The sequence below is a fragment of the Vicia villosa genome, unplaced genomic scaffold (genome assembly GCF_029867415.1).
Source record: "Vicia villosa cultivar HV-30 ecotype Madison, WI unplaced genomic scaffold, Vvil1.0 ctg.000218F_1_1, whole genome shotgun sequence".
Lineage (NCBI taxonomy): Eukaryota > Viridiplantae > Streptophyta > Magnoliopsida > Fabales > Fabaceae > Vicia > Vicia villosa.
Window position 1 is genome coordinate 459,116 of NW_026705082.1, and position 15,895 is coordinate 475,010.

Consider the following 15,895-nt stretch of genomic DNA (forward strand, 5'->3'; position numbering starts at 1 on the left):
GTAACAATTATTACTATATTTCATTTCTTTTATAATATAAGCAACTTAAGGGATTTTTTTTGTTAAATAACCATGTATTAAAAAAAATTACGCAAATAATCATGTTTAGGAAAAAATTACGCAAATAACCAGGTTTCAGAAAATCTTGACACCAAGGCGCCATGAGCGCCATGAGAGATGGCGCCACTATTGTACCAGATGAAGGGAGGCGCCATTTGGGATGACTCCTATGTGCAGCTTTTCTGTAATAAGCCATCTCAGATGGCGCCTTGGTGCATTTTTAAATGGACAATTGAACAAATATATACAAGGAGGAGCCATATGAGATGACTCCTCCTCCTAAAAGTTGTAGGGAGGCGCCATTTGACATGGCTTATTGGGACTGAGTGTGCCATGTCAGATGGCGCCTAGGGCTAAAAAAAAGAGAATAAGCCATGTGAGATGGCGCCTTGGTGTTAAGGGTTTCAGAAACCTGGTTATTTGCGTAATTTTTTTCGAAACGTGGTTATTTGCGTTTTTTTTAATACATGGTTATTTAAAAAAAAATTCACAACTTAAAATTCTTTAAAAAAACAAAACAAAATCTCTTTTTTCAATAACAACACATACTACTAATTCTTCACTCTTCATTCACTATAATACCAGATTTGATATGGGTATATACATGCACTACTATTAAATTTAACAACTTTCCATTTTACAACACTTTATTTTATAAATATTTTTATAGTATTAATTATATCATCACATTTTTAATATATTTATATTTTATATTTGTTTTAACTTTTAAACTGTGTTATTTTCCACTCTAAAACAGAAAAACAACTTGGAGTGGCAGAAATAATAATTCTCTTTGATATATTAATATTAAAGAGAATTATATTAATAATGGTATTTTTTTTCAATAGTATGAACTAATAGATAAAGTGGGAGATTTAGACTTCTTCCAAATAAAAGATGAGTGGTATAAGAATAAAAACATTTTTTTTTTAAAAATGTCCAATATTACTATAATACATTTTTAGTATTGAATATATATTTATAAATTGTAAACTATTAAATTATTGTTAATTTTTTATATAGAAAACAAACTCAATATAAAATATCAATAAAAATATATTTATATCTATCTAAATAATAATTATTTATCAATAATAATTTAATTTGAATTCTTCAATAGTATTTAATGTTTTGTAACTCTCACATATATTCCAATTATTATTCTAACTGTAATCGAAAATCATTCATCTAATGATAATAATAATATTTTAGTATTTAATAATATTTTGTAATTCTCAACTATATTGATCCATATATATACATATATTTTATTATCTTATTTTCATCATCTTATCACATACGTATTTGTCTGAATTATTCAAAATGACTACCGATAGTTAGTATTAAAAAGATATTGTCACTTTACTATATTTTGTAATTTTTTACCTGATTAAATTTATGTTTTTTGTTTGTAGATATCTCTTCCATGATAACTCCTGTAGCTCAAATTTGTGGTGACAAAATTAAAATTAATTTGAATGTTAGAGTAATTCATCTTTGGATTATACCGGATCGCATAAATTCAGCAGAGAATGGAAGTCTCCATATGCTCTTATTGGATGAAAAGGTATTATTTCAATTACTCTATATGATCTAAAAAATTCTTTAATTATATATATAGATACTAACATGTTTATTTTCCCTTTTATTTATCAATAGTGTGGAAAAATTCATGCAACAATTCGAAAAAATTTCATGCCACAATTTAAGGATAAAATTTTAGAAGGTTCTGTGTATGTTTTTGAAAAAAAATTGGTTGCTCTGAATGATGTTTCATTCAGAACCACAAACCATAAGTATAAGCTCAATTTTATGGGATCTACAAATTTATTCAAAGTGAATGTCCCGGAGATACCTATTCATCATTTTGAATTTATGTCATTTCTTGATAACCTGTCTTCAACCAAAGAGGATAAATTACTCGGTGAGATTTATTATTGTTTGTGTGATATAATATTTTTATATCTTTAAATTATAACTTATATTAATTTTTTAAAATTTGTTTATTAGATACTATTGGCCATGTCGTAAAGAAAAACAATATCAAAGAAATCGAAAAAAATGGCAGCAAAGTTATGGATATTACAAAAATGGGAAAATATGTCGTTGAAGCAAAGGTCATTTCAGGAAGCAATATTGGTCAAAAAATTTATATTCCAAGGTTATCATTGACTCATTCTGATAAGAGAATCCCTTTCAAATTCCAACGGCGCCAATTTCCTTTAGCTGTTTCATTTGCAATGACTATCAATAAAAGTCAAGGACAGTCACTCAAACATGTTGGAGTATATCTACCACAACCAATTTTCTCTCATGGACAACTATATGTTGCCATATCACGGGTTACTTCAAAAAAAGGTTGAAGATATTGGTGACTAATGATGAATGTGAAGATATAGATACAACATCAAATGTAGTTTACAAAGAAATATTTAATAATATTCTTTAGTTACTTAATTTTTTTTTCTTCTAATTTATACATTCTAAATAATTAATAGTATAATTGCAAATATAATCTATATGGTGTATAAAATAATTTTTATGCAAATAATAAATAAATATCAACTATTATTAAATAATTATTTCTAACATACCCGTGCGAAGCACGGGTCGGTAATCTAGTATATATAAATCCAAGGTTGTCATGATGGCAACCCTAGACATGTTTCATCATGATAACGATTCTTGGTAAAACCCTAATTCTACTAATTACTATTTTGTCCCTATAATAAAAATTATTAATAATAAATATAATAACAATACTAATACCATTAATAATAAGACATAATAATAATAGTTATTATAATAATAATAAAAATAATATATTATCCAACTAACACTATTAAAAACAATATTATTTATAAATTTTTTAATTATTATAACAATATTACAAAAAATTAAATACTATATATATATATATATATATATATATATATATATATATATATATATATATATATATATATATAATAGGGAATAACAAAAAAAATATATAACTACAATTTAAATTTATATTTATCATTTCTAAAAAATAAATATTGTTATACATGAAATTATGTGTTAAGATTCTTTCTGTAAATAATTTTAATAGAGAAAAAATAAAAAATAATCATATATATATATATATATATATATATATATATATATATATATATATATATATATATATATATATATATATATATATATATATATATATATATATATATATATATATATATATATATATATATATATATATATATATATATATATATAACATGGAAGAACTAAGAAAATATGACTACAATTTAAATTTATGTTTATCATTTCTAACAAATAAATACTTTTTTACTCATGAAATTATATGTTAAGATTCTTTATATAAATAAGTTATAATAGAGGAAAAAATAAAAAATAAAAATGTATATACAAAATATACTAAATATAAATTCATTTCAAAAACTCATCAATACCTTTAATTCATGGAAGTTATATGATACAAAGTACAAACATTACTATATTATTAATTTCCTGAACATTATATGATAAATAAGTTATAAAAACATTTAAAATTTAATAAATAAATTTTCATAGTTAAATATTATTTTATAAATTCAATTCATAGCTTATTATAATACAAATTCATTCATTAAAATATTTTGAATTTTAAAATTTATATAGAAAAACCACATATGCCAATTTATTAAATTATTTTTTATTAAAATTATTAGTAAAGATTTTATTAAAACCTACAATTATATTTTTTTAATACTATTAAACTATTAATGTAAAATTTCATTAATTTCAATTATCTACTTCAACATTTTTATAATTTAATAAATTTAGTTTAATAATTTATTATTATTAGTATTATTATAAAAAATTCTTTTCATAATTTATTATAGTAAAAATATATTTATTAAAAAAATTAATTTTATGATTTATTGAGAAAAACACATAAGTCAAATTGTTACATTATTATTTTTTGTAGTAATTTATTAGATTATTACTACAAGATTTTGATAAAATAAATAAATATATTGTGGAACTCATATTCTTAATCCCTAAGCTACATTTTTTTAATAGTCTGTAACTCATATTTTTTCATGATTATGATCACTTATCATTTCTTATTGCATTAATATAAATTTTAATTAATAATTTTATTAGTCATTATTTGTTATTATGATGTCAGTTATCATTTTGTATATGAATATGTGATATTGAAGTATCAATGTGTTCTAAATACAAATCGTTGGTCTCTTCAATTTTATATGATAAAAAATTTAGTATCTCTTAACTTATACTCCTCAATATTAGTTTTTGTGATAGAATAAAGACTCAAATTATTATATTATAAATATTTCAATTCTCTTTTATATTGATACAACTTTTATTTCTCTACTATTGTAACTTTCTATCTAATTATCTTTTATTTGATGATTTGAATCAGGAGAAGATCATAACTTTGTGTTGCATCATTGTTGCATGCTTGGGAGTTCTATGAAATGATTATTCATGTAGGTGCATAAGTAAATGTCTTTAACTCTAATATATACATCTAATGTATACATCGATAAAAATCCTATTGTTTGATATAGTTTTTGTTAGTTTGTTATTTTATGGGTGCAATGTTTCAATTCGACATAGATGTAAGTATTGTAGAATAAGTATAATGATTTCTCAAATTTTTGTGATATTATCATCATATAAAGTGTTTATTGAACAAACAAGTATTATGTTTGGACATAATATTTAGTGTAGAGTATAATATCAAATAAAATTTCATAATCATCTATCACCTAGAGAAATGTTAAATATAAAAAATGTATAATTTATTCTTCAAATATTTCTTTGATGATGTTTTACATAAGCGGTGTAATTAATATTTGTGTATAAATTTTTCGCTATGTATTGGTTCATGGTCTTATACACATTAATAATAGTACATATCAAATGTCTTGAAATGTAATTGATCATTTTAATAATAAAATTAAATAAAAATAGAAATCTACATCTACATAGGTTCATGGTCTTATACACATTAATAATAGTACATATCAAATGTCTTGAAATGTAATTGATCATTTTAATAATAAAATTAAATAAAAATAGAAATCTACATCTACATATACATGTAAAAGAATGTACATATATACGATACTATGATGAATTCCAAGGGACAATTAAACTTAAGTAACAACTCTAAAATATATTTTATTTTTTTAATTAACTATTTTTCATATTTTTAATTATGCTTCTGACAAAAGAATCTCTTTCAAATTTCAACGACGTCAATTTCCTTTTATTCTTTCATTTGCACCACTATCAATAAAAGTAAGGATACTCACTCAAACATGTTAGAGTATATCTACCACAATCAATTTTTTTTCTCATGGACAACTATATCTTGCCATATCAAGGGTTACTTCAAGAAAATGGTTAAAGATATTAGAGACCAATGATGAATGTGAAGATATAGATACAACATCAGATGTAGTCTACAAAGAAGTATTTAATAATATTCTTTTTTTAATTAATATTTATTTCTTTAAATTTATACATTTTAGATTATCATAGTATTTTTTTTAATTTATTGTCTTTCATATCAAAAAATTAATAGTATAATTACAAATATAATTTAAATGAGCTACAACATAATTTTATATGCTTTCACATTAAAATATTAATAATATAATTGCAAACATAATATAAATGGCCTATAAAATAAATTTGTATGTAAATAAAAAATTAAATATTAATTGTTATAAAAAATGTAATTTTATTTCTAATATATCTGTGCGAAGCACGGGTCGGTGATCTAGTTTATAAAAATGTCATTTTTGATGGATCTTTACAAATAAGTTATAGATAGATTGATTATCTCTTGTAACATAGTAAAACATTTGATTAAATTGATTGATCATGAACATCGCACGATAACATCTTTAGTACATACAAATAAAATTTTCAACAAATAAATCTTCTATCTATAGTGTTAGTTATGAATGAACTGATGCCCTAGAGAGAAAAAGGATTCAAATCTTCTGCAAACAACATTCACACATTCAAGTATATTTGTTCATCTGATCCAGATCAAACAGCTCTAATTTAAAGTTGGTAATTTAAAAAAAATCCAAACTGTTTATTTTGAACTGTTCGATCAAAATCAAACGGTCACTATTGTTTTGACAGTGTGACTGTGGGAAAACCTTAACAGCAGGGGATTCAATTTCAGAGAACATGAACTCATGATCCTAGTGTAGATAGGGTTTTGAGAATGCGTGTATTATCACTTAAGTATAAAGACTCTATTTATAAAATTAATTATACAGATTGTAACTTACAGTGCACCGTATTTATCTGATTAGAGTTATTGCATCGTAATGACGCACCATTAAATCACAAATACACTTAGGGTCTGTTGGTAAAAATAGTGGTTGGCTAATAAGGTAGCTGATAGCTTATAGCTTATAGCTGATGGCTGATGAGTGATAGCTTATGGCTCTATTTGATAAGACATGTTTTCGAGCTTATAGCTAATGTCTTATGTCTTATAAGCTCATATGATAATTTAGACATGTTTGATAACAGTATTTTCATCACGAGCTTATAACTTCTTTTACTAGTTTATAGCTTATTTTCCATATGCTATTTCAAATGGCATTTTAGCTTATGTCTTATAGCTTTTTATTTTTTATTTCTTTTTTATCCTTATTATTTTAATTAAAATACATTTTTAACCTTTATAATTTATTTTAATTTAAAATAAAATAATTATATATTAAATCTCTTTTATGTCATTTTACATTTATAAGTTAATTGAACTGCTAATTTTACCAAACACTTCAATGAGCTTATAAGCTATCAGTCTCAACCATCCGCTATAAGCGATAAGTCATCAGTCATCAGTCATCAGTCATCAGTCATCAGTCATCAGTCATAAGCTATCAGTTATCAGCTAGCTTATCAGTTAACCACTATTTTTACCAAAAAGACCCTATAGCATATGACTGATGGTTGAGACTGATAGTTGATAAACTAATTGAAGTGTTTGGTAAAATTAGCGATTTAAGATGTAAAATGACATAAAAAATATTTAATACATAATTATTTTATTTTAAATTAAAATAAATTATAGAGGATAAAATTGAGTTTTTACTAAAATAATAAGGAAGAAAAAATGATAAGTTATAAGCTATAAGCTAAAACGCTATTTGAAATAGTGTCTGAAAAATAAGCTATAAGTTAGAAAAATAAGTTATATGTTCGAGATGAAAAGACCATTACCAAACATGTCTAAATTGTCATATGAGTTTATAAGCTATAAGCTAAAAATTGTATCTTACCAAACAGAGTCTTATTTATTTGTTTAATCTCTCACTTATTTGTTCTTATGTGGGTGACTTTGTAGGTTCTGATAATGCTGACAATAATATTAAATCATCTATATAATATTATGAATCGGGAGCAGTGTCTAACAACACATCAATAATAACCAAGTTACGAAAATTACATGTGAAATGAAAAAAATTGTGATAATGATCACATGCAAATTTCCCCTTATATATTGCACATAAAACATAGTTAATGTCACTCTTGTATAGTCCAATATTATATTCACTCTTGTAATGTCATTCTGTGTTTTGAGCTTTATATGTTGGGTTTTAGTAATTATAAATATGTATCTCTTCAGTGTTTTACAGTGCGACAATCTTAGAGTTTATAGCAAAAGAGTAGAGCAAAGAGTTTAGGGTCGTCTCAAGGGAAAACTTAGAAAGACAAGGATTTTGAAAAACCTTTGGAGTTATGTAAGGGGATTGAGAAATACTTGTCTATACCTTGGGTTTGTGTGCTTACATTATTGAGAGTAGGAGAGGTTGAGAAACACTTGGATAGAAAATGAAGTTTTTTTTGGGCGCCTTCATGGCTGTTCTTGGCAACTGTGAAGCCAAAGGCTATTTTATTGTAACTCATATGTAATCTCTTTTAACTTTTTTACTATAGTGAATTGGAGAGCTGCTCTCTCCCCCAAAGTAGATCTTTTGATCGAACTGGGTAAACAAATCTTCTTCCTTTTTTTTTTACCTTATTCTGTTATATTTTCTACTTATTGATTATTATTACCAAAAGCCATTTATTTTGGTTGCTGTTGTTCTTTGCCTCACATATCAAAGTGTTGATTGAAATTGAACCTTGTCCTTATCACAAGAAGAGTAACTTATGAAACTTGCATACCTATCTAAGTATTATTCTCATGGTGAGTCTATCAAGTTTAAATATTACTTCTGATATTTATACTTATGTGAAGACTTGATATCTCATATCCATGACATTTGAGAAATGGTCACGGCCTACTCACATAATAGTCCCTATGCATTATTCTTTTCCTATATAACAATAAAACTTAACTACATATACTTTTAAAATGACATCCTTATCTTTAATGATGTCTCACATTTAAGTCACACTTAATATTTCATTAAGCGAACTATTTATTTTAGCGATTTTATTACTTTGAAAGCAAACATATAACTAAGGAAAAAATTATTGTAAATAATTAACATGATACAAGTTTTAGATTCAATCATAAAATGATTGGCCTCTAAGACTTACACCACTAATACTTGTATATACTCTAACGCTTAAGGCACTATGATAATGGGTAAGATTAGAGAAGTAATGGAAAGAAATTTTGTCTCTTTAGTAAGTCTTAGGAAACCTATTTATAGGGAACGAACTACCTGAGGATATAATAATACTGTTAGAGCAAGATTTTGTTCTGCACTCTATCTCTAAGTTTTTATGATAACAACACATATATTTTATATGTGAACAATTTTGTTTCTAACAGTTTCATAAGTGTGCTGATTAGAAATGCTTTGTGATTCAGGACTGTTGTTCAAAGAATCATCAAAAATATGCTCGGCACGCCAGAAAGACTATTCTCTTCCACTCTTGAAGAAACATCAGTAGTTTTGAAGAATACTGAATGTTAACCAGAAAGAAGATCTCCTATGTACTTCTCAATAAGCTGCTGCTTCAGAAGTCTCAAGTGTCTTCAGAAGAAATAAGAAGATGTTGCTCCAAGATCAGAAAACAAGTATACATTAGATACAAGCTTTTGCTTCAAAAGATCAGTAGTCAAGATGTGTTCTTCATAATAGTTGTTGCTTCTAACTCTGATGACATAGTCAAGATCAACTAATAAAGATCAGAAATGCGGAATAGTTGTCATGACTCAAAGTTCATATATTAAGACTTATCTTCAGAAAGATTTTGTTTTATATATCTGAAAACATTCTTCTAATTCAGAAAGACTCTAACACTATTGCACAATACCTCATCTGGATTCTTTCACTCTTTCAAGTCAAATACCTTACTAATAAGGACGACCTTACATTATATCTATTGCCTTATGTATGCTTTTTTCTGTTGAGACAATGATTTGAGAAAGGAAAGTTACAACTTCATAAGGTTTACAGGTTTATGAAGTATAGTGATGACTTTGTTCTATGCTTGGGGATTCAGGTTTAAGTCCGTTTTGTTAAATTTAATCCATGGCTTTGCTTTAATCTTGGGGTTTTAGATATGTCTTCATAGGGATCTTTAGGATGATGTCCCCTCTTACACTAGTATGCTCTCTTGAGAACACCACCAATAATTTTCAATATGGATGAAGTTATTCTAGAGGTAGTCTAGTTCCTTCAAATGCGTCCAAATATAATATATTGTGAGCTGTCGAGGTCAATGACGACCCTTTTTAATTCTCATTTGAAGATCCACACTTTCATCATTTTCAAGCCTTCTTTGTGGGAGAATGAGTCATTCGTAGTCCCTTGTCGAGAATGTGAGGTATATGAGGTAGGGTTTAGAGCAGTGTTAATTCGCTAAACAAAGTTTGCATGTGGTTTACCTTCTTCTTAATAAACTAGACTCACATGCCTCTTAAGAAATCCCATGCAATGTAATTGATGGTGTGTCTAGGTTAATGATCATCCTTTTTGTTATATTAGTCTACTCCTTTTCTTAGGGGCCACCTCAACCTTGTATGTTTGTCTTGGTCTTTGGATGAGCCTGCTTCTAGCCATGATCCTTCGAGATATTTCTTCAAATATCCTCGTTATAATAACCTTCATATCTCTATTTTTAACTATAAATAATTATCAACCTCTTAATAAATCGTGTGTTATGGTATTGATGATGTGTCTAAGTTGATGATAGTCATTCTTTTCACATCAGTCTACGTCTTCTCTTTAAGGCGACCTCAACCTTGTTTGTCTATCTCGATCTTTGGATGAGATTGCTTCTCTCTAGGATCATTTGAGATATTTTTAAAAATATCCTCGTTATACCAACCTCTCTATTTCCCTTTTTACTATAAATATTTATCCATGTGGTCTAGTTTTACTTGTTGATAAGTACATAATAAGTTTCTGTCAGGGTCTATCTGGACCATTGGTTTTGTTTGCTCGTCTATCAACTTTATAGGTAAGATCTAATTTAGTATCCCAATCTTCCAAATGTTCAACCTAATTATTGGGAAATCACAAGAAGTGTTTTCAGGCCTATATCTTAACTTATTTTTCAATTATCCCTCTCATTGCCTTTGGGAGCTATTTCATCCATCTCCTTGGTGTCTCTAATGATTTTTACGACATTTTTGTCTTCACCATTATTGTAGCTTTCCATTCATATAATCAATTATTACACAGTGTCGACTGACTTCAACACCATGGTCTCGTTTAAATTCCCAACCTTTAGTCTATTTTGAAATGCTTTCACGAGCATCACTTAATTAGGGTTAAAAAACTCTAATAATACCCTCGTTAAATGGGATTAGGTAGTTCTTTAGGATCTTAGAGTTTCCATTGTGGACATTGAATAAGTTAGTTGATGATTTTTTTATGCTTGCATCCCAAAAAAATGATGCACTAATTTCCACTGACTGAGTATCAAGGTAAGCTTATGTGCCACTAGAGTTCTTCCTACTTTAAATTTCTTGTAAGGAGTTTCACTTAATTGGTTATTACGCTCGTTTAATCTCTAGTGTGTTAATTGACATTTTATTCATGGGGTATCTTTTCCATTGAAAGGTTCAAGGTGGGGCAATTTGAATTCTCAGAGGCGGGAGATACTCTAAGTCGTCGTTAACATACAAATGTTCTCCTATACTTGCATTTGTAGGGTTTTTCCTGGTTTTGCAACTCGTGCACGGTGGCTTGAATTAAGCCAAAGCCTTATATTGTCAGGTGTTTTTATTTGCGTCATCTCTATAGTTGCATCAATTATTTACATGGCCGAGGGACTATTCTAAAGGGGTCCAGTTGACTATGGGCTATGAATAAGAGTATATAATATATGGTTATGAGGGAGTAAGGGGTATGGGATTTCTTCTAGCCATGCATTGTTGTTAGAACTTTTATTTTTCATTAAGAATGAGATCATTTGGATTCATCCAGAGCTCTCTTTTTATAGCAATTCTGAGGTCCCTCTTGTGGCATATGATTGTAGAAAATAGTTAATAATGCCTCCATCATAATGAGTTAGGACATGAATATGGATTGTTAGTGGTCTTACCCCATATGACGAGCAGGGATTTGGAGGCGGCCAAGTTTCCTTTTTTGTTAGGGTGATCATATCGGATATTATCATTTCATCAGATTTGAATCAAGATAGCACAAAGTTGGTTATAGGCCTACAAGAGGATGTCAACTAATTCCTTCTTTTTGTAAAAGGGATCCTTGCATCTAGGATTTAGATGTGCTGATGTGAGGAGCCTTCGATATTGAGATCGAGCCATATATTTTATGTGAGCTTGAATTTAAGGTCTTCAATGTTTATATCAATCTAAATAATAATATATGTTTAAATATATTTAAATAAAACATGTAAAATAATTTGGTTGAATAATAATTTTAATAAAAAATTGTATTTTTATTTATAACTTAAAGATTCTAATTTCAACTAAAATTCATTCTAAAATAAAATCAATTTTACTAGAAATTAAAGAAATGTGTCAAAATCAATTTTATATTGAGATAGAAGTATGAGATAAAAATCTTATATTACTAATAAAAATAAATAATAAATATTTTATAAGTGAGATGATCCATATATCAAATATCTTAAAATTTAACCTGAATATATATTATTTTTCTGAATTATATGTTGCTATTAATTAAAAATGCATGCTCCTTTTAATAAGCCACCATTTTAGATATTTAAAATCAAATCAAATCTAAATGCTTCAAAGTGTAACTAAAGATAGACTTCACAATTTTCCCATATAATATCGTATATCATCAATTACATAATACTCTAATAAAACTATTTTAAATCCATCTATATTATAAAGAAGGCAAATGTGAAGAAGTAAATCTACCTATATTATAAAGAATGGAGATGTAGAGAAGAAGACACAATCATACGACACATGGCCATTCACATAAATGAAACACAAAATCATTAACTAAGTCACACCTTCCAAATTTAATTGGATACAATCACAGGATGTGTATAGAGATCTAAGTTTATGTCTTTGCCAAAGAATAATATGATCCACCCCCACCCCAACCGAACAAAACGCGTCTTCTTTTGGCCTTTTTCTGTTCCTCTCTTTTCTTTCCGCCCCATTTCCACTTGTTTCTTTCTTCCTACTACTCACTCACTCCCCCCTTTTCACCTTTATAAATACAACCAAACCCAACACAACACAAACCAAAACCTCAACCCTTCAAAAACACACTCTTTATTCTTTCCAATGGCCTTGTTAATGTCGCAACAACGTTGTAACATGTTTCTTTTTCTCTTCTTCTTTCTCTTCTCCTCCATTAACCCTTCTCTTCAAACAAACTCACTCTCAGTTTCTTTTCCTCTAACATCACTCTCTCTTCCTACAAACACAGCCTCAAAAATGCTGTACAAATCTCAACTATTCTCATCTTCAAAACGCAACAACAACACCAACAACACGCAAATCAGAGCACCTTCTTATAACTACAAATTCTCCTTCAAATACTCCATGGCTCTCATCGTTAACCTCCCCATTGGTACACCACCGCAGGTTCAGCCAATGGTGCTCGACACAGGTAGCCAACTCTCATGGATTCAGTGTCACAAAAAAGCACCACCAACGGCGTCGTTTGATCCTTCTCTCTCCTCCACTTTCTCTAACCTCCCTTGTACTCACCCTCTATGTAAACCGCGAATTCCCGATTTTACCCTCCCAACTTCATGCGACCAGAATCGCCTCTGCCATTACTCATACTTTTACGCAGACGGCACTTACGCTGAGGGTAATCTCGCCAGAGAAAAATTCACATTCTCTCGTTCCGTTTCTACCCCTCCTCTCATCCTCGGTTGCGCTACAGAATCTACCGATCCCAGGGGTATTTTAGGAATGAACCTCGGACGGTTATCCTTCGCTCACCAATCGAGAATCAGTAAATTCTCCTACTGTGTACCCACTCGTCAAACCCGACCCGGATTTACTCCATCCGGATCCTTCTACATCGGTAACAACCCGAATTCGAAACTATTCAAGTACATCAAAATGTCGATTTTCTCCGAACGTCAACGCATGCCGAACCTCGACCCCTTAGCCTACACCATCCCGTTGCAAGGAATAAGCATCGGCGGGAAGAAACTGAGCATATCACCGGCGGTTTTCCGCGCGGACGCTGGCGGCTCGGGTCAAACCATGATTGACTCCGGATCCGAGTTCACTTATTTAGTTGGGGAGGCTTATGATAAAGTGCGGGCAAGTGTAGTTAGAGCAGTGGGGTCCAGAATGAAGAAAGACTACGTGTACGGCGGAGTGGCTGACATGTGTTTCGATAGTAAAAATGCGGTTGAGATCGGACGGTTGATAGGAGAGATGGTGTTTGAATTCGAAAGAGGCGTGGAGGTTGTGATTCCGAAGGAAAGAGTACTTGCTGACGTGGGTGGTGGGGTCCACTGTGTTGGGATTGGAAGCTCCGATAAATTAGGTGCGGCGAGTAACATTATTGGGAATTTTCATCAGCAAAATCTATGGGTGGAATTTGATTTGGTGAATCGTAGGGTGGGTTTTGGTAGAGCTGAGTGTAGCAGATTGGGGAAGTAGTAATTGTGTACGTGCATGTGTATGGTAGTAGAAAAAAAATATCTAATGTTGTGTGGTCAGTGATCATCGGTTTGATGATGAGATCTAACGGCTGGTGATGGCAACATGAGTCAAAGTATTTATTTATAAGTAATTAACCATGTACACTAATGTGAATGAGTATTATTATGTATATATACGAGGATTAGAGGAAATATATATCGAATTTATTATATTAAATATTATATATGAGCTGATGTTTTTTTATTAAATATATAATGTGAATCACTTTGATATAATTTTTCGATTTTTTTATCTATGTGATGGAGAGGTTAGGCCTTAGGAGTGAGTTTGGAGATGGAATTAGTAAAAAGTGACAACTCAAAAGGGAAAGGAAATGATGAAGGAAAAGAAGTTACGTCACAATCACATTGGTAGAATAGAAGTAGTAGTAGTAATTGGATCCAGCTGGGGCATGGAAATGTGGAGCAGATGTCACTATCAATTCCAGGGTTTTGAGGGATTAGCTCATGTATCGAGAAAGTTGAATCCCAACTCTAACGCTATACAATTACATATCCCATATGACACATGTTGTTTGGATTGGCATGCAGTACAAGACTAGAAGGTTCTTCTTTAGAAGGAAAGGGTGTGCTTGATAGGAGTACTAATTTACAGCTAGACTACAGCTAAAAAATGAGTAAAGCAAATTAGCTTTTATCATTTCAATAAGAGATTGGTGTTACTATTTGAAATCACTTGTGTCTTTCTTGAAAAAAGGAATATTGGATTAATTGGGGAGAATTCAAACGGTAACCTGATTTTGAAAAATTGAACTCAAAGTCAAAAGTAAAAAAGTTAATGATTTTGGGATTAATGGTGTTTTTGTCTATGTAATATGGGACCAATCTAGCTGTAGTCTCTTGTACAAATACAAACCGTTTAAGTTTTTTCTTTTTTTCATTTTTACTTGTATTTTGGAACATTTACCCATCTCTCATAAAAAAACATCAAATAGTACTAATAAGTTATATTATCTTCAATATTTTTGAGAAATTTTCCTTTCTCACATATTGACGGTGAAAATTTTAAAATATTCATATATTTCAAATATGCAATTTCAAAAACGCTTTTTTTTAATGTGACTTCGGATATACATCTTCGAAGTAATTATTTTTAGTTAAAAAAGTGTCTTTGTATATACATCTTCGAAATTACTCAATATTTGGTTTGAGATTTTTCGGATATGCATATCCAAATAATCTAATATTTATTAAAAAAATTAAAATCTAGGTAAATTAATTGTATTAATAGTATAATTAATTATATTAGTCAAAATATATAATTAAATATATACTATTATAATCAAAATATAATAATAATATCAACCTATTATATATTTAAATAAACACATTATTTTTATATAAAATTAATTAAATAAAAAATTTAATATAAACTAAAAATTATAATGTTAATAGGAGAATATTTTTAGCATGATAATTCTTTTATTAATTATAATTCATAATGTTTTAGTCATTTAAAAAATCATTATTTTTATAATTTGGGAAAATAAACTATTATAAAATTAATTTGTTTTAATCTCTTTATTTCTTATTTATAATAATTTGTATTAAGTTATTTTTTATTAATAATAACTAACTTTAATTATATTATAACTATATTATAAATAAATATCTTTTTAAAATAAAATCAAAAGTGTTCTTGTGTGAAAAACTAAGATGATTGAGTTTGTGATTAGTTTTGGGG

General features: G+C 28.5%; 1 protein-coding gene across 1 annotated transcript; it reads left to right on the forward strand.

Annotated features, from left to right (window-relative positions):
* Positions 1–12,570: 12,570 nt before the first annotated feature.
* LOC131625520 (aspartic proteinase PCS1-like) lies at positions 12,571–14,368 on the forward strand. Its single transcript, XM_058896372.1, has one exon. The coding sequence runs from the start codon at positions 12,578–12,580 to the stop codon at positions 14,147–14,149; it is 1,572 nt and encodes a 523-aa protein (XP_058752355.1). The 5' UTR covers positions 12,571–12,577; the 3' UTR covers positions 14,150–14,368.
* The last annotated feature ends 1,527 nt before the right edge of the window (positions 14,369–15,895 follow it).